The following is a 22181-nucleotide window of genomic DNA, read 5'->3' as shown; positions in this document are numbered from 1 at the left end:
CAACTGGAGCCATTCTTATTTGCCTTTCCCCATACCTTTCTCTTCCCCCTGCCCCAGCCTCTCAAAGTATTGTGAATGAATAAACTACAATGCAGAACTGTGGTAGGTGTATGAATATTTAATCCAAGGTCCAGTACCTAAAACACCATACTAAGGCACCAAGAGTCTGTCCATGGTAATGTGCCCTATACAGCAGCAGCTGTGAAGGATACTCCGCTGAATGGTTTTGAATACTTACAATCTTGTTTCTAGTTTTGTTTTTTTGCCTGGGCTACTCTCTTTAAAAGCACAGAACCTTCATCTGACAGTGCCCTCTATTCATTTAACTCCTACATTGTGATGGTTTCAGTCTTCCCCTTGGAGTAACACGTGCAGATCTCAGCAACTTCATGGCTGGACAGTAATTCCTCTCACTTCCTGTCTTTGTGGGTGTAGTTGTAGGTAACATTGAGAAGGGGACGGGAAACAAAAAGCACTTTGGGATTATCTGGGGCTTCCTGCAGTTCAAGAACGACGAGAGTGTTGATGGCTGAGCCACTGAGGAATGAGCCAGGCACATAGAGAGTTTGCTGCGGTCCACGAACTGGCCAGAACCGGCCCAGATTGAAACCATTGATCCAGACCTGACCCTGGGTGAAAACATGAGAGGGGCTTTTATAAAACAATACATTTTTTGGAAACACTACTCTTCTGGGTTCCAACAGCCACTTTTATCTACTGTTATTTATGCCTAGATCTTTTGAAACAAACACGGCTTGATGAGTGCAGTGGGAGACATGTTTCCTTCAAAACATGTTGCACTGATTTTAAGCACAATTTCTTAGGGAGTAGGTGGGCATAGACTGACTTTATTTCCATGGTCTTAAATACCACTAGTTTGATACTATTACCCTTTCTCCAGCCACTGTTTTAAGATTATCAATGTGTAAGAGTGGCAACTCGCTGTCTGGGTGGCAGGGGCCCCTTTGCCCATAACTAGACACAGCAGGAAAGCTGAGGGAAAGAACATAGCTGTCTAAATGAAGGTTGGTCTACTCATTATGATGCCATAGGAGGAAGGGCGGGTATTAGTGTTAGAAACAGAGATGAAAGCTAGGAGCTAAATGGCACCTTAAACCTAGGTTATGGGCGCAACAATGGAATGTCTAGGCACCCTTTTTATAACAAGACTACAAAGCTGAAAATGAATGAGCTGCAGCTAAAATACGTTCATTTTTTAACATGGTCTACTCCTTCCCTGCCCCCAGCCCCCAATATTCTTAAGAGGGTCTCTTCTCCAGTCTTCAGAGAATAGCTGGAAGTGGGGAGGCAGAAAATGGTCCTTCTTTCCTTCCACTCTGCAGTTCTAATCTGAAATTTTAGGTGCAGTACTACGCCCAGAGCGCAGAAACTGCTTGCGCTAATGAAATTCCCTGTCACAAAAGAACAATGGGAGTTTTGAATACTGGCAGGTATCAGTTTAATAATTGAATAAATTGGAGTTAATCTGAGGATTGCATTACCTTGGTCCAACCTGGGAGCTTCAAGTAGGAGTCCTCGCTGATGCCCGGCGTTGTGAATGTTCCTGTATAGAAAGCAGGTCCTGTGTGCCCACTGCTTGACTTGGCAGTTGGCGGCCATGCATGGGCTACAGCTGTGTCTATGTCTAGGGGGTAGATGATCCAGTCACTGAGTATGGAGGTACCCAGTGTGATATTGTGGATCAGACCCTGGGCACAAAGATAAGTTAGAGGCAGGTTAGGTGCAGTCGAGAATAAGGTTAGAAAAGCACCCACAAGAGGAGATGGTGGAGTAGATAGCTGGCAAATAACCAGCACAGCAGTGCACCCCAACACCCCTGAGTGTTCATTCTTAGATCTATTTTGCCATTCACATTATTGACTTAAGTCACATCAGATCTTGCAGCGGCTAAAAAGTGGGACTGCCCCACTTCAGCTCTACTGTAGTCCATTTCCTAAGGCAGCACAATACAACATTCCAAAACGCAGAGAAGGCCCTCACTTATTTCATTAGACTCTAGTCCAGTGGTTCCCCACAGACCACTTGAAAATTGCCAAGTGCCTTGGTGGACCACTTAATGACTTTTCTTCCTGTGGTTGCCATAGCAATGTGCTGATTATGATTGTACAGTATTACAGTTTGAATTCCATAGTTACTCCCGTATGTGTATGAGACAGCAGCCTTTAAGTCCATGCCAACCATGCATGCCTCCAATGGACAATAGTGGAAGTGTTATTCTTCAGCCAACTATTCTGGCAGTAGTAGCCCCAGGCTCCCTTTTCAAATGCACCTTAAAATCACTGTCATTGGCCCCAAAGTTGATGCGACCCATGCTCTCCACCACCAAGTCCAATGTGTCCCCAAGCTGGCCCGATATATTGATCCCATTCACTCTGTCTCTTTCCAGTGTCCCCTGGTACTCCTGAAGCAGGAAAGAAATAAGGTTAGCTGGTGCTCCAAGACAGAGCTGAAGCAAAGCTGTGTACTCCAAGCTCTGACCCATCCTATGAAAATGCAGTGGACCAGAGTGTGGGCCTAGGACTTGTGATACCCATCAGTTTACCTAAGTAATAATCTTCCCTACCCACTAGGAAGGTCCCCACTCTCCACCTTACTCCATTGAGCAGAACGTAGGCAAGATCATGGACCCCATTCCTAGAGGCACTGAGCAAGGCAGACTCCACGATTTCCTGTGGTAGAAGGGTCCGGTAGAGCATGAAGCCATGGGCCTGGAATGCAGAACAGAATCCGCAAGAGGTGTCAACTGCAATCCCACTGGGGACTCTTAAGCAGAAATAGCCATGGGCCTTTGCTGACCCAGACTCTTAATCTACTTTCTTACCTGCTTCAGAGCTTCAAAGGTGATAGGATAGGAGGAATAGAATGGCAAGGAAGGCGAGAGAATGGCGAGAACATCCAGCAAGGCCACACGCTACAGAAAAGATGATGGGTTCATTTATTGCCTTTAAATTGTCCAATTATTCAAGTATGCTTCCCCCAACCCACCCAAATGGCTATTGTTAATTTTCTTATCACCCCAAAGCTAAGGATACAGCAACACTAAAACCAGGAGAAAACAAATAAAGATTGTAGAGTCAATCATAAAATGCTTTCAGAAATAAAAACCACTTTAATCACAATCTAAAAATGAATCTATTGTGCCACCACCAAGAAGGCCCTGTACCTATCTTTACATGTGCAGTCTCTCATATACAATCATCACAGAGGCTCCTCTGCTTTCCACCAGCTCCCATTTCACTTCCTTCAGACTTCTCCCCAGTTTGCTTTTCTGCCTTACCAACTTGCACCTCAGCTGAAACACACTGAAAGTTCAGGAAGGTGCCCACAAGAGAGCAGTCACTCCATCATCCAACTAAAGACATGGTTTCTAGCTCTCACTCACCTGGGGTACGGATACATAGCCATATGCAAACTTCGGGGTAGGGGGTGGCATTGGTCCTGCGGGCAGCTCCTGAAACTGACATTTTAAAAAAGAAAACACCAAAGTTAGGGAAGCAAGCCAGCTCAAAACATTTTGCTGTCAGAAGCAGTACACCAGCAGACCAATCGGACTAACTCATTTCACCAGCATCTTGTGAGGATAAAGGGGGTAGGAGAACCTTGCAAAGCTACCCAGAGCTTAGAGAAAGGGTAGGATAAAATAATAAATAATGGAAACTAAAAGTAGCTTGTATTTCTGTGCCTGTGCTAAAGTACATCATCTACAACTTCCAAACCATGTATGGCATGGATGCAAGAGGGAACAAGCCCCACTGAGTAGGACTTAAAGGTAAAGGTAAAGGTACCCCTGCCCGTACGGGCCAGTCTTGACAGACTCTGGGGTTGTGCGCCCATCTCACTCAAGAGGCCAGGGGCCAGCGCTGTCCGGAGACACTTCCGGGTCACGTGGCCAGCGTGACATCGCTGCTCTGGCGAGCCAGAGCCGCACACAGAAACGCCATTTACCTTCCCGCTGGTAAGCGGTCCCTATTTATCTACTTGCACCCGGAGGTGCTTTCGAACTGCTAGGTTGGCAGGCGCTGGGACCGAGCAGCGGGAGCGCACCCCGCCGCAGGGATTCGAACCGCCGACCTTTCGATCGGCAAGTCCTAGGCGCTGAGGCTTTAACCCACAGCGCCACCTGCATCCCAGCGCCACCTGCGTCCCGAGTAGGATTTACTTTTGAGTAAAGATGTTATACTGTTAGAACCTCTTACATGCACATGTGCGCGTGCACACACACACAGAGTCTCTCAAACACTTGTTCCCTCTTCCTCCTCAAATCTGCTGCTTGGCTGGTGGCTGCTTATTTTATTTATTGCATTGATTCATCACTTTCTACAAAAATGTCTCAAAACAATTTACAAAATATTTCAAAATACCGAACAACTTGTCAACCATTTAAAAACACAGAATAAATATGCATAAAAATGTATGAAGATCTTTTTCCAAAAGCAAGAATAAAAAGGATTCCACCTCATTAAAAGATTAGCACCAAAAATAGGTCATAAATCATACCCAGAGAACTATATAGGTTAAGAACCAAAAACCTGGGCAATCGAAAATGTCTTCAGTAACTGCATTCCACCCACTGATAGAAGAGGGCTGTATTGTTACCTTGCTAATGACTGAGCGGATGATATACAGCTTGTCAGTAGGGTCTCCAGCCTCTGAGAGTGGTGCGTCATAGTCATAGCTAGTCGTTATGGGTTTGTAACCATCCTTGTAATCAGCACCTGGATAGAGAAGGTGTGAGAAGAAAGCACCTCTTATGTGCCCCCCAATCATCTGGCCAGAAGCTAAGTCTCCCTAGTTGCCCTAAGGAGCCAGAAACTCACCACTCCAGTAACCAAAGTTGGTGCCACCTTGGAACATATACCTGGAAGAAAGTCAGATATCACAGGAAGAGTTAGCCTCCTATTTAAATAAAGGGGCAATGACAGGCAGTGGAATAGGAAACAAATAGATGTGAACTAATGTGGTACAGCAGTTGGGGAATGCTTTGGAATAGAAGTGTGCTAGTTTTTGGCTTGGGGACTGTCTAAGACAATGCACCTTATTCTTGTTCTGCAAGGGAATTTTTGTCCGCTAGGGAAATGGCCAAAAAAGACGTGAAAATGTGGTGCGCGCACACCTCTAAGGCAAAATGAGAGGTTCACTGTTAAGAAGATGAAGCAAAGAGCTATGGATTGGCATTTTGGCACTAGCTCTTGTTTCTTTGTACCATCCCTTGTGCCCCACTGCCCACTCTCCCCTATGGCCTCACGGTTACATGTTGACGTTGGCTCCCATTTCTAGAATCTTCTGTAGGCTGTTAGCCACTTTCTTAGCACTTTTTGTGGAGTGTGCCTCACCCCAGTAATCCAGCCAGCCAGTGTAGAACTCAGAATTCACCTAGGAGGAAGGCAGAATTAAAACATTTATGGAGCAGTAGCAGTCAGGTCAGTTCTATCACTTCTGCTAAGTACTGGGAATAGGAAATACCAAGTTTGCTCCCTCCTCTGTGTTGGAATCTCATTGTACCAGACCTCACACCTATAATGCCCAGGACAGGCTATGTGGTGTGACTGTAGCTTGCACTGTAACACTGGGCAATATGCAACTTCCAACCAATTTTTGTGTGATAAGGTCCACAGCAATGGGATTATGGCTCTGGAATAATTTGCTTTCATGCAAAGAAGACAGGCCAGCTTATAGCCTATCAAGAGACTCCTGAAAGCATTGGACTACAAGCTCTTTGGTCTCATAGCTCAGTAACTGCTGGGGCAAGTGAGGATTTCGCATGCATGACTCTCTGGCTGCCTTGGAAACTGCTACAGAAGGGTCATGGCAGTCAAGTATAAGGGGTGGAAATAAAACAGAAGATGGCTCAGTTAAGATGCAGCCAGATTATTTTTGGAGATGGGTGCCAAGGAAGGACTAAGCATAATTTAAGGCATGAGGTGCCATTCTTCTACACGGAAAGGCCAGAGGCTCTCACCAGTGGTCCCTTTGGCTCATACAGTCGCTGCAGCATAAATGCCTCTGTCACGTTTTCTTCTGTCAAAGGGCAAAGAAAGGAGCAGAAGTCAAAGCAAGATTCCTTCCTACCTCCTTCCAATCGCATCAGAGCTCACCCAACATCACTCTACCTGGTCCAAAGTCCACCGTGGCATATAAGCCCTGCAGTGTCCCGCACTTGAGTTCAGATGCTGAGGTGCCATCTGTGGTGAAGAGCACAACTTCCTCACCCAGGGAGGCACGAAAGACACCCAGGAGGTGGCGCATGTAGTTATAGTCGCAGGCATAGTAGCTCCCATATTCATTCTCCACCTGCCTGGGGAACAGCTGGCATTAAAGAAAGGTGACTCAGAGCCCACACCCTGCCTAAAGAAAAAGGCGTGTGGTATGTCTTTGTATAGAGCCTCTCTTGTCAAGCACTAGATCTGCAGGATGATGCCCAATCCAATTTGCACGGGAGGCTGGTCACCCAAATAGGTGCACCTCTGCTCTTTGTAAAGGAGGAAAAAATACTGTTCTTGAAAGTTCCAAGGATGCCTGAAGGGCTTTATTGTTTACAAGTCCCTCCTACTGGACAGGGGGAGGCAGACACAAAGCAGTGGTTTAAGGCAGGAGTGAGCAGTCTTCCGTCTTTGTTTTTAACTGAAATATTGAGATCCACCAAACAGAGCCTGGTCTATATACACTTGTACTCCAATAATAAGTTACCTAAGGCTCAGTATGGTACATGTTTCACATCAAGGAACCTCTGAAGGTGCAACCAGAGGCCCAGGGACATAATGCGCCTATGCTGCACGCACCTGGACACTGATGATGTTGCCTCCATTGTGGTAGAGATGAGGCTTGATCTTGGGCAGCAGGACTCCCAACCATCTGTCCATAGCTTGCAGGTAATCTAGGAGCATGAATCAGCTTGCTCAGGCAACAACTGGGGCTCCTTTTCCCTATTTCCAACACCTTGCTAAGACAAGAATTGGTAATTGTGGTACTGTGTACAGAGAAAAGGTCTGAAAGTGCCCCTTGGCCATTATATACCACTCACATGGGCTCCTTTAATTCTGTGGAAGAGACATGGAAGTTGGAAGGCCCAGATGACTGGCCCTCTAACAGCTTGATATGAAGCAGCCGGAACCACATAAAGACACCAACCATTTAGGACTTACAACCCTCCAGATCTTGTGGATTATAATTCCGATCATTCCTGAACAATGATGGCTGGGGTGGATGGGAAATGGAATCCAAATGCATCTGGAGAGCCACAGGTTCCCCACCCTTGATCTTTTTGCAAACCATTCTGAGGTTTTCTACAGTCAAGTGGTATATAAATTTTATAAATTAAATAAATCTACCGAATTGAACACAAGATCCAGAGGGTCTGCCCCCTCCCTCTAGTTCTATCTTACCTGAGTCAGTTGTGCGCAGGGCAATATCTTGCTTTGTCAACAGCCAGGATGGAAGGCCACCCTAGGAAAGAAGGTCAAGAGGTAAACAGTTCAAATAATGTCAGGGCCCGTAGTTGCTCCTCTCTCCAAATCAATAAGAAATGGTGGAAAGGTCAGAAGGCAAGAATCCAGGGTCGGAAAAGTAGGTTTCAGATTTGTTATCATAAAAAAGTTGCTGAAGCCATGAGAGCAAGAAAATGTGTAGTGATCAAGAACTGGGAAAGATAATGAAGAGGAAAAAGTAGAAGATTAGAAACCTAGAAAGGTAAGACAAAGCTGAAAACTCAGAGATAAGGCAAGGTAAGGAGTTAAAGAGGATAAAATGATCAATGACTAGCAACTCTGTGTGAATTGTGAGAGAGGTGAATTGTGCAGCATTCAGGTACTGCAAGTGAGTCTTAGCCCATCTGAATAGTTTGCCCAGCACTCACCATCTCCCATTCAGCACAGATGTAGGGTCCAGGTCGCAAGATCACCAAAAGGTCTAACTCGGCTACCAAGTTCAGAAATTTTTCCAAGTCTCTGTCACCAGAAAAGTTGTAGACACCAGGCTGTGGCTCATGGTAGTTCCAGGGCACATAGCTGAAGGGTGAAAATACATATTTCAGTTTGAAATAAGAAGGTGAGACAAGAAGGATACACCCCACGAGATGCTTGAGGATTAACAGGGCAAGAATTTGTTACTCTTTTTATATTGTAATTTTATGTTGTGAATTACTCTGAGATATACTAACGAAGGTTGGCATACAAATTAAAAAATTATACACACACACACACTCAGTGGCAGAGCTTCATGCTCTGGCACCGGGGGACGGAAGGCAGGTGGGGGCGGGGCTGGAGTGCATCCTGGGGGCGTGGCATGCCACCTGCGGGGGTGTGGCACCCAGCGCAGGCGAGCAGCCATGATGGCACCCCACTGGGATCGCGTTGCCGGGGGCGGTGCACTCCCCCCGCAATCCTCTTCCTCCACCAGTGCACACTCTTATGGCCTAGGCTGACCTGATCCAAAAGAGGACACAGCTCTTGCACCTTTAATAGTTGTGCAGAAGAGGGAATTTCAGTAGGTATAGTTTGCATAATAAGCTACCCCCACTGACATTTCCTCTGCGATGTAATTATTATAGGTGCCAGAAACACCACCCATCTTCCTTCTTTGCAGTTCATCTACAACTGGTTCTTAGCCTAGTATGGCCAAACATTTAAATATAACAAGGAACAGAGGGGGCATGAACAGAAATCTTTCTCCCTCAGCTTTCAGGTTGGGATGAGAGTGGAGGTGATTCCATTTTAAAAGAAAGCTGTACTGGAACAGGCTCATGTATCTGTCATCTGGGCCGCACGTTTTCAGTGCAAGGAACTTGGGCCAGCTCCACCTTCAGACAGCATAAGCTTCTCTGCTCTAAATGTTGACCAGAGTCTGCAGTGAGGACTATACAGTGAGAAAAATGGAGCACCTGTGCGCAGTCATTAGCCTCTATCCTTCACTGTGGCACAGAATAAGTCCCAAGAGCCACTTCCCCTTCTGGTCACTTACATTTGCACAGCATTGAGGCCACTCATGTACATCTTGAGGAGACGATCTTTCCAATAGGCAGGTGGGACACGGAAGTAATGGATGCTGCCTGAGATATAGCGAAATCTAGCACCATCTTTGAGGAAGCAGTTATTCACATAATCAATGCGGAAGGAACGGTCTGTTGAGGAGGCCTGGCATTCAGGACAGGAGGGGAAAGAGAGTATTATTATTTTTTGTATAAAATTGAAACTTCATCCCATCTCCTGCTGAGAGGATCAAATAGAGAATGCCATCCTTTTCCCCTCTGCCATAGCAAGAGATATTTATGTCATCTCCCTGGCTATGGAACCTGGGTAGTAAGCTTGACACGGACTGTTTTGTGGGCAAGTCTGCAATCTGATTGCTTTGAAAAGAATCCTCCTAGATTTATGAGACATTATCCCTCTCCAGATCCTGGAAGATCAATTCTAAGATCCCAGTCAAGATTTGCACCTGAGGTTCAAGTCTGACCCACTCCCTCCAGGACTCCAACACACACACACACATCACTGGTTCACGTGTGGCCCATTTACTAAATCATAATTTGAAGCCACTCAATTCTCTGCTTCCAATGTTATGCTTTACCCTCTGCAAATATTCACACACACACAAAGTTTTTTGTCATTTGGTCCTGCCCCTGAAATTGTTTCCACTAGTACAGACTGCTCATCATTACTGGCCAATTCACCGAGAATCTGACAGTTGGGAATGTAGCCAGTTTCCTCTCTCTCCCTTGCAGCCATTTTTTTGGCTGAATGGGATTTTTTTAAAAGCAGCATGGCTTGATTACATATTGGGGAACTCCCAATATGAACCCATTCCTATACAACAGGCAAAATAATAGATGGGGGAAAGGAACCAAGAAGAGGTAAGGAAAAGCTTGAGCTCAGTTTGACTGGAGGGAGAGCAAGTGGGGAATCTAAAGCAACAGAAAAGGAAATCCTTAAAATTCCCCTAGGCAGTCTAAGATGGTTTCATCTCAGCTGTTTCTTCCAAAGAAACACCCTCCTGCAGTTCTCCTTCTTGTTGCTTACCTGGAGTTGCAGGCCTCCCAACACCACCATCAAAACACACAGCAGCAGCTCCATCTCTTTGGTTACAGCTTCAGCCCGGGACAAGAGAGTCACAAGGAGTCATCACATGACAAGCTAGTGGGCAGGCCTGGTGCTTCCTCCGGTTGGCCCCTGCGAGGAGGGAAGTAAGTAAAGACAGGCCTTATTTGAACAGAGAGGTGGAAAAGAGGAGGCAATGTTCCAGCAACTATATACAGAGACTATAAATCAGAGGAGGAAATTATGAGGCACAAAACTCCCTCCAAATCCTGGGGAGAGAATTATGAAGCTGCACAGAGGAACTGGAACACAGAGTTGGTTTCCTGTATTCAAATTACAGAAGTATGAGAAGCATAAACTTCTTCAAATCATCAGAAATGGTAGTTTGTGCTGCTCAGAGTTATACAGTGGTTAGAAGCAGAGAGACAGCAGAGTTGGCACTGCACTGCACAGCTGTCTACCACTGGATCAAAAGCCTCAATCTTGTTGTTTTGGTAATGGCACAAAGGATGCAGGTTTCTACTGCTCTGTACACACCATGCATTGAAAGTATGTTACTTTTCCCGAAGAATCTTGAGAACTGTAGTTTGTTAAGGGTGCTGGGAATTGTAGCTACACAAGGGACAAACTACAGCTCCCATAATTCTTTGGGGAAAGTCAGATGCTTTTAATATATGGTATGTATGCAGCCTCAGGGGACTTTAATTCTCCTTTATACATATAGACAAAATGTGGGCATGTTTTGTAAGTTAAATTAAGTATCCAAATGAGCTACACCAAATGCAGTGATTAGTCAAGGACCTGACATGCCTATCTAGTCTACAACAGCAGAAGAATCAGTGAGAACATCTAGTCTGACCTCCCTCAGATAATTTAAGGAATGCTCTAATCTATGGTAATACTGGGGGGCTATTACATTACAAATAACCAAATAATCTGTTTGGTCTGAAGGCTATGAGTAATGGAAAATTTACATTCTTTCCCTCCCACCAGCAGCTTGTTGCAGTGATTAATCTGCACAGTCTGCTAAATCCTGGGATCTGTCTTCTAATATGGATGTATCCGGTTTTAACTTCCAGCTGTTCAATTAAATTGCACTTTGACATTTAATCCACTATCATTAATCAGTGCTTATTTTTCTTTCTGAGAGAAGCTGCAAGATGGTGCTCCATTAGTCTCCTTTACTTTTTGGTTTGTTTGTTATAATCATTGCTTCCTTGGTGCCTTCCTGCTCCCACATTTAATACTGTTGCATGCCACCCTAGTTTCTGAGCAGTGCAAGATTCCAGGGGTTCTAGGGGTTCATTCCTTTGGGAATGAGGCACAGTAGAGACTGCAGTGTCTTTAGGATATATGGTTTATTTACACATATATACAACCTGAGCCTACAATGGAAGGGTTCACAGCATTAACACCCCTAGAAGGCCTTGCTTGTCTCATAGCCACAGCCTTAGATTCCAGCAGAAATCAGGCCTGGCACTCTCTCGCTCTCTCTGGCTTTCCAACCCACTGTTTTTGGCTCCAGCTTCTAGTTCACATAACTCAACCCTCAGCTCTGTCCTTTGGTCTTTCCAACCAGGGAAGGGAGGCCCACCCATTTGCCCTCTGGCACAGAGCCACTCCCTTTGCTCCCTGAAGGACTCTTACTTAGAAGGCTATTACCAGGCTGGCCTGGCTATTTCAGCAACTGAATCCATGCTGGATCTAGGAATTAAAAGAAGGGCTCAGGCATACAGCCTACCCACTTCCAAACTCATAACGAAACTAAAACAGGTTGCAATTTCTCCTAACTATAATCAATGTTAGAGGCCTCTCTTCCTTGCTCTGTGTACCCCACTGGCATAAATTGATCCCTTTCTATAGGAATGAGATGCTCAGCCATATAGTATCTTATAGTACAAAGTCAGACCACTGGTCATCCAGTCCAGAAATTGTTTACTCTATAGCATCTTTATAGTCTTGGAAAGACAGTAGTCTTTCTCAGCCCTGCTTCTTGAAACCCATTTAAGTGAAGTCACAAGGAACTAAACCTGGGAGATTCTGTGGGCAAAGCTGGCTCTGTCAGTGCACTCCCCAAAACAGAATCCTAAGAGAAACTCAAGTAACCGATGATAAAATTATAGAGGTCAAGAGGACTGAAAAGCCTGACAGTCTGCACCTTGCCCAGTGTAAAACTATTCATCCACCAACCCCTCACAGTTCCAGACTATAATTTGCCAAGAAAAAGGGAGCAAGTGCACTGCAGAAAGGTGCATGCAGGGATAATAGTTTGAAAAGACTTACACAAATGGGTTGAGCTACACACTACAAGGGAAATCCAAAATCTCCTAGGGTCCTTACCAACCTGACTGGTGTGAGGGGGATTCTTGCCCAGTCCCAAAAACAGGCACAAACAAAACCTTGTCTACTAATTGAATGCTTTTCTTTTCTATCCAACACATCACATATTTAGGCAGCAGGCAATGCAGTTAAGGAATGCTGTCAATGGGTTTGACTCCTTATCACTTGACTGTGGTTAATTTTGGGTTTGTGGCATGTTTGTGGTTTAAAAGCTGTGTTTAAATTTGGCATGATGTACAATACTTATTAACATAGTAGAGCATGAATATCAGAGTCCAGTGAATGCATCAAAAGCACAGTCCCAGAATTAAACCTGAAGAAAACATACAAGAGTATGTGTCATCTATGATTTAATATCATTTTGGATATATTCTACTGAAAAATAAAGATAGTATTACCTGTTTGTTACACTACTCTATGAACAACTGTGGTACATTTTATATGATTAATATTATAGATTTGTTTAGTGTATGACATTTTAATATGTATTTTAAATAGAATACATCCAACTTACAAGAACTCACCTGTCATCTAAAGAACCTTTTCCTTACTGGGCCTTTGCATTACTGTGGCCAGTCAGCAGCAGGAGTCATTTGTATACCCGCAGGATGATGCATATCTTTGCCACACCAGAGCTATATCACCTTTGTTGTCACCACATTCTGTGCCACCTCACAAAGGGATAGGATGTTCTAGGAATATGGGTCTCATCAAGAGTCACAGACTGGTACAAGTTATGAGAAACACATCAGGTTCCAGAAATACCACCTTAGTTTTATTCTAAGTCAGAGGGATTACTTGGACATTATATGGAGTGCCCCCTTCTCATATTCATATTTGAGAACTGAGGAAATGAAATTATTTTTATCATCATTATCATCATCATCCATAGTGGTAGTAAAATTAATTCTCCTTCATGTCTTGTGGGTGGCTGGTGTAGTGAACTTAGTGGGAGAAAATATGCATTCAAATCCAAACTGTTATGGTACCGGGAAATTGGAAGGGGGGGGTGAGAGATCTTTCCCACCACCACAAGCCTTGCCTCTCCATACTAGGAGCCAAAGACAAAGAGCCCCTGCTACCAAATGTAGCAATTGAGTGATAAATGTATCTATGTACTAGGTCAATAGGAAAACTTTAGAAATTTATATAAAATCACTGCAATGACAGATTTACACCATTCCAACATTGTTCTACTCAGAAGGAAAATGGCTAGCAGGGGAGGAATTTCGGAAATGGGTAGGGGCAGCCATAATCCCTGAAGAGTGAGACCCCCTACTCAGTGTGTCCCACTGCTTGGGTGATAATCTCTAGCATCCTGGCACCTGAGTACCAGAACAGGTAGTCATTCTAAGAACAATCCCAAACCCAACCTTAGTGGATTGGGGTCTTGGTCAAGACAAAGGATGTGCTTAACTTGTCTGGGAAAACAGGAAAATGTAAATACTTACCTTTGTTTCGCCTAAAGATTGGAAGGTGGGGGTCATGTGAGGACAGGGTAAGCCTGGTGCTCTGGCTTCTGCCAGAAGACCCCTCCCAATTTATGACATAGTTATGATAAATGTATGATGTTTTACTAAGAGTGTTATGCGTAAGTTGAGAAACTTATAAAAACTGGGAGCCACCATTTGTTTGGGACTTCTCTCTGCTTCTTCCATGTGGTAGTCTTGTTGCAACAATAAAGATCAGGCCTACTGGCCACTGCTTTCCTTCAATCTCCTGGCTAAAGTCTCTTGCTTGTGACCCCCAACCTGAACCTATGGGAGCCAAAGTTAGGCAATTGTGGGGTGCTCCAATGACTCCCTTATACTCAAACACCAAGTTAGCTTAACAATCTTGGGCTAGCCACCACCGGCCTACCCTACCTCACAGGGTTGTTGAGGATAAAGAGGGGCGGCGGCATATACAGCTCTTTAGAGAGGAGTACTAGGTTAAAAACGTAACAAAAAAATAAAATGTTGAAGCCTTACATAGGATTCAGAAGGCGAGGGGTTAAAGAAACAAGAGGTGTGCAAATTTTATGAAAAAAGGAATAACAAATCTTCACAACAGCCCTGTGAGGTAAACCAGTGTTTATGACGGTGTGCATTTACTTGGGAATAAGCCTCACTGAATTCAACACATTTACTCCTCAGTAAACACGCATGGGGATCCAGAATCCACTAACCGCGCCCAACCACAACACTCTGTCCCCTAAACTAGGACATTCTGCTCCTGTAACTCTTTTTTTTTGCTACCCCTCCCCCCATTTCCTGTTCGGTTTCCTCCCTTCCACGCTCCCTGCCCTTCGCTCCCGCAACTCCTGCTCCGCCCCCTTGAACGGTTGCTAGGCTACCTTCTGCGGGCGGCAGTGCGGATGGCGCGGAATAATGACGTCGAGAGGCGGAGTGCGCGGCTTCTGTCGCGCTGTAGCTCCCTCGGAAGCGTCCGTGCGCCGGACAGAGACGGGTGAGTCCTTAGCCCATTCCTCTCCGCCCCCGTCCCGGCCCCGCCCCATCTCCGCAGGTAGGCGGGGCCTTAGGAAAAGTGACAGGGTCGTGGGCTTCCACTATTCCTGGCTCCAGCCTTCTGGGGCCAGAAAGAGAGCTTCGCGTGGGCTCCTCAAGGCAATGCTTCAGCTCCCTTCCTCCTCATTTTGAGCCCGGGCTCAACTCCGGGAGCCTAGTCCGAATGTCCGGGCTCAGCACTGGAACAAAATGACATAACAACGAAAGCGAACGTGCCTCCAGCCATGTACAGAGTGTATGCCCCCTCGCTCGTGGCGGAGTCAGCTTAGGCACCGCACTGCGGAGGGAGGGAGATGTTGGTAACAAAGCCTTCATCCCAGGAGCGCCCACGCGTGGTTTTCTCCTGGGTGGTGGGGAAGCTGATCTCTGCTGTTTCTGCCCCTCCTCCACCTACTCCGGAATGCAGCCTCTCGTTCAAATCGGAATGATTCAATTGGAGGTCACTTGAGTAGGAAGCTGGTGTCATGTGTTTGTAAAGTGAGCTGTCGTTGCCAGCTGTCACCTGAAGAGAGAGGAAAAACTAGGTCTCCTCGGACCCCAGATACCAACCAGTGTGAGAAACTGTTTAATTTACAAAGGCATGTACAGTACTGTGTTATAGGGAGCTTGCCATGGGTGTTTCCAAAATGTTTCATTTATTACTTGCACTTTAAAAACTGTAAACTGTAACACACTACTAGTAGCCATTCACTAAAACATTTTCACTTCCTCTCCTTGCCTGAGTGGAGTTCTCTGTTTATATAATTCAGCTGGTGTCACAATTTAGATTGCAATCCTAACTCCATTTACCTTGGACTAAGCCACATTGGATTCAGTAGGACTTACTTGTGCCTAAGGTGATACCAGTTATGGGCCATCATAGACATGTGCTGCATGGTATGCATTTTTTTCCTGCTCAGATGAAAAATTGGGTTTTCCCTTTCTCTGGGGATGGAGCGGGGAGAGACTGCTGTAACTAGAGATAGAATCCTGAATGAACGAAGTTGCAGTCTCATTTCCACATAAGCAAGCTATTTGCTTTTGGAAGATACAGTGAATATATTTTTTTCAATCTTGAGTTGTGACTGATCATCACATTTGAAGTGGGAAATTAACTAGACATACTCTTCTTCAATCCGCCAGCAGATTCAGTGATGAGAGGGTGGATAATTTGTTTCCCCGCAGCACCTGTTTGCTTGAGGCACCTAGGATCATTTGCTTTCTTGGTGCCAGTTTTGTGGATGCTGCCGTTCAATTGCACATGTTAATTAGGGAACAGGAGACTGGTAAGTGAACACTCCTATCTTTAGGCAAGAGAAAGGTCTTAGATTGTCTTGTACGCCCTTTTAACTCTAGAAGTTAGGTTGAAGGATTGTCTGTTCCGCTATGAAAGTGCTCATGTATTAAGATCTTTGTGAGAAAGGCCTGTCCACGTTCCACCAATAGCTGAGGTGCATTTCTTGTGGGACAGGGCCTTCTCAGTGGCTGCACTCAGTCTCTGGAGTTCCATCCCTAGACCCATCTTGACTTGTCTCTGATGCACTGTCACTGACTGACCTATTTTATTTTATTTTATTATTTACAGTGCAAGTTTTTAGCTTTCAGCTGGGTGCTGGCTTTAATTCCTTTCATATTTATTAATTGGAGTTTCCATTGTATTTGTTATACTATGAGTTGTATCCAGTGAAGCTGTCCCATTCTTGCAAGAACTTCAGCTTGTGCAATGGAACTTGCCCTCTTTCTGCATCCCCCACACGTATCCTCTGGGTTCCCCCCCCCCAATCCTCAGGAGCAGATTGTGGAGTGGAGCATGGGAAGAAGAGGGGAAATTCTAATGCACAAGCAGAAGTCCTCACAGGAACACAAAGATTTTGTTGGATGCAGCCCCTTCAAATTGTTAATGCTGTTAGTCATCTTCAGCATCATGTATGAAAAGGCAGGAGACAAAATATTATAAATGAATAAATATTGCTTTCTTTCCCTCTGTAGGACCTGAAGGATGTTGGAGCAACCATCATGGGCCAAGCCCTATGTATCTGCTCAAGGGGAACCATCACCATCAATAACAAACGTTACCTTTTGATCCATAGACTTGGGGAGGGGTGAGTATATGAGAACTGAGGACTAAGTTTTCACACATCTCATCTACACATTGAGCACTGTCATTGTTAGCAAGAGATAAAGCTGAAAGGTACATCATCTAGGATCCGTGTAATCCAGTGGTGGGGATTCTGTGGCACTTGAGATGCTGTTGGATTTCAGCTTCCATCATCTTTGACCACTGTCCATATTGGTTGTGACTGGAGGACACATATTCCTCATCCCACCCCATCTACCAAATCCACTGCAGAGGCAATATTCATCCTGTACAAATCACCCCTCAATTTTTTTTATGCTTTGGTGTAAGCTCCTTTGAACTTACTTCTGAGTAAATGTGCTTAGGATTAAGCAGCAAATATTTCTGCAGGCAGCTACAACTACTCTGAACAACTTGGTCCGTTGCTTACTCATTCATTACAGTTGGAAAGTTTATTCCTGATATGTAACCAAAGTCTTCTTTGCTGCAATTTGAACCTGCTGGTCTTCCCTCAGTAGTCTTGGTAAACAGACATCCTCACTCCTCTGTGTCATCCTTTAGATAACTAAAACACACTGAACTGCTAGGCTGTCAGACCAGCTCGGTGGTGGTGGTGTTTTCTGATGACTGCAAATGTCTGATGTTTCAGATGAAACTGCAGGAAGCGTCAGGATGTAGGGTGATCTATCCTCCAACCTTCATTCCCAATGGGTTAGAGACACTTTCAGTGTATGGTTGGAACCCTCATTGTTATTGATAAGCCTGTTAAATCGCTGTGTATTTTTGCATTGTTTGCCAGCTGTGATGATGGATAGAGAGGAGCACAAATACTTTCCTGTGCCACAGCATGAAATTAATGCCTTATTCCTCAGTTGATTGTTGGAGAGGAAGGTTACATAATTTCCTCTTTTTAAAAATCTCCTATTCTGAGTGGTAATGGCACTACTTTGTTAGATTAGAGGTGGGCAGGAGCAGAGGCCTGTGTGTACAGACAGCAGGAGAGGAGAGGAAAAATCCTTCCCCCCCCCACCAAGCTGCCTGCTCTGTTCCTGACATACCTTCTCCCCACACAGAGGTTTTAGCTACGTGGACCTAGTAGAAGGGCTGCACGATGGGCGCTTCTATGCACTGAAACGCATCATATGCCATGACAAGGATGATCGCCAAGAGGCCATGCATGAGGTCGAAATGCACCTTCTCTTTGAGCATCCCAACATCCTGACCCTGTGTGCACATGCCATGGTGGAGAGGGGATCCAAACACGAGGCCTGGCTCCTGTTGCCTTTCCTGAAGGTGAGTGTGGGTGGAAGGTGCAGGTGGATACAGCAGTGCATGCTGGGAAATGTAGTATTTGTGGCTACATCATGCAAGGCTGAGAGGTGTTGTATACTGGGACGGTAGCTGCAGAGGTTGGTCTCTTCCAGCAGCCGCCTGGTTCCCACCAAGGATGGATACATGAGGCCATTTTCAGGATGGAGCCACTTGATGGAACCCTGCTTCTACACCAGTTGCAATTGGTCCCATAGCATTTATTTATAAAATTGTTTTCATCTTGCCCTTTGGACTCCCACCCCAGGTGGCCTGCAATCACAAGTTTAAAAAGTAAACCAATAGAGGTTTCCCAGGGTACAGAATGGAAAGGGTGTCATCAGCATATAGATGGTACCCAGTCCCAAATCCTTGGATAATCTTTCCCAGTAGTTTTCATGTTTCTACTAGACAGCATAAGGGACAAGCTGAACCCTGAGATTCATCTCATTTTTGGCTGCCAGAGCCTCAGAGCGCATGTTATTCTCCTTGACTTCTACTGGACCAGATTCCAGAGCTGTCCTCTGTGATAAAGGACCTCCGTCTGCTTTTACAGACTTTGCTACTTCAGTTTGAAAGGATTTAGTAACATGGCAGCACATGAGATTTTGTGGCGGGTGCCATAATCTGATCTGTTTTTTCTCTACACACCCCTTAATGTGGTGGGCATGGCAGCACCCCTGTGAAGTCAGCTTGGAGCTTCAGGCATCCATTCCTTTCCTAAATTCAGCCCAGATCAGTAAGCTGAAAGCAAAGGTTGTCTTTATTGTAGTTTTACTCCACTGTGCTGTGCTCAACTGTGCTCCCAAATTTCTGCTATGCTTGCATTTTGGCCCTGGCAGAAAGCTCCACAACAATAGTCACCTAAAAACAGCAGACCCCAGCAGAGTGCTAGGGCAAGTTCAGAGCTGGAAGCATGGTGACCCATAGTAAAGCAGAAATAAGTGCCTCTTGGAATGGTTAGGCAATCAGGCTGGCTCCAAAGCTGCTGTCCCCAAAAGCTTTTTTTTGCATCTTCTCGGTCATATTGGAGTGGGGATGGTGCCATCCTCTAGGAAATCACTTCCTTCAACCCTGTGCAGGTGGAGGGTTTGTACCTAATACATTAAATGCACTAATAGAGGATCTCTTCCTCATCCGGTATTCTTTGAGGAGAATATGTGTGATCCCCGTCACCAGCGTGCCTGGGCTTTTCTTTGCAGAGAGGGACCCTTTGGCAGGAAGTTGAAACTCTGAGAGATAAAGACGCCTTCATGCCGGAGGAGAGGATCCTGGCCATCCTTCATGGCATCTGCCGGGGCCTGCAGGCCATTCATAACAAGGGCTATGCACACAGGTGAGAAGCTGGGACTAGAAAGCATGGGGCATTCTCACCGTTGGAACAGAGCCCATGTTTGGGGAGGGCGGAGGAAGTGGGTGACGTAGGTGATCAGTTATAGATCAATATTGACAGCACCAGCACAGGAGTTTGCAAAGCTAAAGAACCACATTTTGACATGGAGCAGTATTTGCAATAGGGGAAGCCAGAGCCTGGGGACGTAAGAGGTTCAAAGCTGACTTCAAAGCTCTGATGGTTCTGTGGCTGGACAAATCAAGGATCTTTTTTTCAGAGACCTGAAGCCTACAAATGTGCTCCTGGATGATGAGGACCAACCGCTGCTGATGGACCTGGGCTCTATGAATCAGGCCCGCATTGAGGTGCAAAGCTTGCGGGAGGCCATGACTATTCAGGTAGGAGGGCAGCCTGGTGAAAAGGAAATGGGAGAATAGCTGCTTCCAGCAAAGATGGTGAAGAACCCTCTAAATTAGATTAATTGTAAAAGGAGCTCAGGCAGGCACCAGTCCCCTCAACACCTGCAATTAAACAGAAGAGTGGAAGGGAATGTTAGCAAGTTGTGATCTTGTTTGCCCATGCAAAACGATCCATGTGATACTATGCAATCTTTGCTTCTGTAACATGGAAAGTTTTCACAGAGGAAAGAGCAGTTTAAAAAAACTTCACGAAGTTCTCAGAAGCTACCTATTCCTTAACTAAAGTCACCGTAAATTGTGTCTCCAAAAGATTAACAGTATTCCCCCTTCCATCCCACATAGCGTGGTTAGGGCTGCAACAAGAGGCAAATAAACTAGCATATAAACTGTGATGGGTCATTAATTTAGAAAGTTATCATCTTTCTCACCATTAAATCATAATGTCAATCACTTCAAAGTATATGTAGAACTGAGAGGCCTGTGGGCAGGCAGAGCCCGAGGTTTCCTTCCTTCCTTCTCTGGTAAGCTGCAATCATTTACTTTAACACTACTGCCACTACATTAAATTATAGGCATTGCAGGAATGTTCCTGAGGAAAAAAGTTGAGACGAAGACCTTCTGTTTACTTTCTCTTTCTCTTTCCCTCTCCCTCTCTCACACACTGTATTTGAGATTAAGTTCTTGTCTTATTTATTATTTATTAAATTTGTCAGTCGCTTTATATTGCCCAAAGCGACTTCCCTCTAATTTATTTTGCAGGACTGGGCTGCCCAACGTTGCACCATCTCATACAGAGCACCAGAGCTGTTCACTGTGGAGCGTGAATGCATCATCGATGAACGTACTGACATCTGGGTAAGGATCCTCCATTTCCATTTAGGGGAAAAAATCCACTTAGTCACTTAAGTCAAAGGATGCAATTCCCCAAGGAGATCCTGTCCTTGAGGTGCCTTTCCATTCAAGAGCCAGCTTTCTCCCTACTCTCACCTTGCCTCTGCTTAGTCCTTAGGCTGCGTTCTGTACTGTATGATGTTTGGAGAGGGGCCTTACGACATGATCTTCCAAAAGGGGGACAGTGTGGCCTTGGCGGTGCAGAACCAACTCACCGTGCCCCAGAATACCAGGTAAGGAATGGCTGTGTGAAAGGAAGGTTGTCCTTGATCCAAGACAGACCAGGTACAAAGCACCTCTGAATTTCAGGTACTCGCCTGCTTTGGAACGCCTCCTCTCCTCCATGATGGTGGTGAATCCCCAGGAGCGCCCATTCATCACTGACATCATAGGCCAGCTTGAAGCGATACAACCACCTCCCACCGGGCAGGACATGACACGCATCTGAGCCCAGAGTGTGTGGGGTAAGCATGGAGGCAGCAAAGGAACTGAAGCCCACGTGGGGGACCTCCAGTGGTTCAAAATTTACAGGAAAGACTGGACAAGGCTTCATTCGGAAACTCTTCCACAGTGGGGCCATCGCCTGCCTTGGAACTTGCTTGAAGGTCCTCCTGCCATTCTCACAGGTGGCCTAGAATGCACCTTACTGGGCTTCACCTGCGTTGTAGGCCATGGTCAGCCACCTCCCTAAAGCAGCAGGATGCTGCTCTTACAAGGGACCAAGATACCTCATCACCGGCTGGGAAAGAGAACCCAGCATTCTGTACTCAAGTACAGCTTCTAGATGAATGATTTAAGAAGCTGGTGTCTTATTTGTTTTGGTACAGGCATGTCTTCTGGGCCTGTCATGTCAAATAAAGTCTTCATACTCAGCTGTATCAACATATTTAGTATGTGATTTGCAAATATATAAACTTGGGGGGGAGGGGGGGCAACCATGGTGTAGTTTTTACTCCTTATACTATTGTCTACTTCTTGTTGTATTCCTGGTAGCTTTACCATCTTTTCTGGCTAGAAAAACTGCATTGTGTAAACATTTGTGTGTTTTATATGCTCTATGCTACAGCTGCTAATTATTCAGAGCTGAAAAGATCTGTGTGGGGTAGGAAATCATGTCTACCTTGACCAAGGTGTGAGTCAATTTTCAGAACAAGAGTTGTGTTGAGTCTGTTGGAGCAAACTCACAAGAGAGTCTTAAAAGACCTTGAAAGCTCATGTTATTACTGCACCAGCTTTCATGGATGCAGGCAGGGACACGGACACACACACACACACACA

At 45.4% G+C, this 22181-nt stretch overlaps 2 protein-coding genes across 8 annotated transcripts; one reads left to right on the top strand and one right to left on the bottom strand.

Annotated features, from left to right (window-relative positions):
* Positions 1–98: 98 nt before the first annotated feature.
* Positions 99–14807, bottom strand: GLB1L (galactosidase beta 1 like). 4 transcript variants are annotated; one of them, XM_081884110.1, is made up of 17 exons: positions 14725–14807; positions 10032–10181; positions 8977–9149; positions 7874–8024; positions 7404–7464; positions 6801–6895; positions 6132–6312; positions 5981–6039; positions 5273–5394; positions 4839–4879; positions 4618–4736; positions 3404–3478; positions 2843–2932; positions 2616–2729; positions 2291–2422; positions 1503–1709; positions 99–629 (listed from the first exon to the last, which is right to left on the bottom strand). In XM_081884110.1, the coding sequence occupies exons 2-17, from the start codon at positions 10083–10085 to the stop codon at positions 411–413; spliced, it is 1893 nt and encodes a 630-aa protein (XP_081740236.1). In that variant the 5' UTR covers positions 10086–10181; positions 14725–14807; the 3' UTR covers positions 99–410. The 4 variants fall into 4 exon arrangements, with proteins under 4 accessions (XP_081740236.1, XP_081740234.1, XP_081740235.1 ...); XM_081884108.1 differs by lacking the exon at positions 14725–14807 and adding an exon at positions 13841–14550; XM_081884109.1 differs by lacking the exon at positions 14725–14807 and adding an exon at positions 12941–13805.
* STK16 (serine/threonine kinase 16) lies at positions 14703–21781 on the top strand. Of its 4 annotated transcripts, none has more exons than XM_081884352.1 (8): positions 14703–14837; positions 16865–16977; positions 18026–18245; positions 19463–19596; positions 19871–19991; positions 20772–20867; positions 21015–21136; positions 21213–21781. In XM_081884352.1, exons 2-8 carry the CDS (start codon positions 16892–16894, stop codon positions 21349–21351), a joined length of 918 nt encoding a protein of 305 aa, XP_081740478.1. In that variant the 5' UTR covers positions 14703–14837; positions 16865–16891; the 3' UTR covers positions 21352–21781. The 4 variants fall into 4 exon arrangements, with proteins under 4 accessions (XP_081740478.1, XP_081740479.1, XP_081740481.1 ...); XM_081884353.1 differs by lacking the exon at positions 14703–14837 and adding an exon at positions 14859–14894; XM_081884355.1 differs by lacking the exon at positions 14703–14837 and adding an exon at positions 15170–15449.
* The last annotated feature ends 400 nt before the right edge of the window (positions 21782–22181 follow it).

Source organism: Podarcis melisellensis, assembly GCF_964234715.1.
Source record: "Podarcis melisellensis genome assembly, chromosome: 1".
NCBI classification, from domain to species: Eukaryota; Metazoa; Chordata; class Lepidosauria; order Squamata; family Lacertidae; genus Podarcis; species Podarcis melisellensis.
Note: the sequence above shows the minus strand (reverse complement) of the source record. Positions and strands in the feature narration are given on the sequence as shown.

Coding starts and splice junctions, on each gene's coding strand:
- GLB1L (XM_081884110.1), bottom strand. CDS start 10,085: ATGGAGCTGCTGCTGTGTGTTTTGATGGTGGTGTTGGGAGGCCTGCAA. Junction 4,737..4,838: donor CAACTTTGGTTACTGGAGTG/GTGAGTTTCTGG, acceptor TTCTCTATCCAG/GTGCTGATTACAAGGATGGT. Junction 2,730..2,842: donor CCTTTGAAGCTCTGAAGCAG/GTAAGAAAGTAG, acceptor TCTGCATTCCAG/GCCCATGGCTTCATGCTCTA.
- STK16 (XM_081884352.1), top strand. CDS start 16,892: ATGGGCCAAGCCCTATGTATCTGCTCAAGGGGAACCATCACCATCAAT. Junction 18,246..19,462: donor TCCTGTTGCCTTTCCTGAAG/GTGAGTGTGGGT, acceptor TTTTCTTTGCAG/AGAGGGACCCTTTGGCAGGA. Junction 21,137..21,212: donor ACCGTGCCCCAGAATACCAG/GTAAGGAATGGC, acceptor TCTGAATTTCAG/GTACTCGCCTGCTTTGGAAC.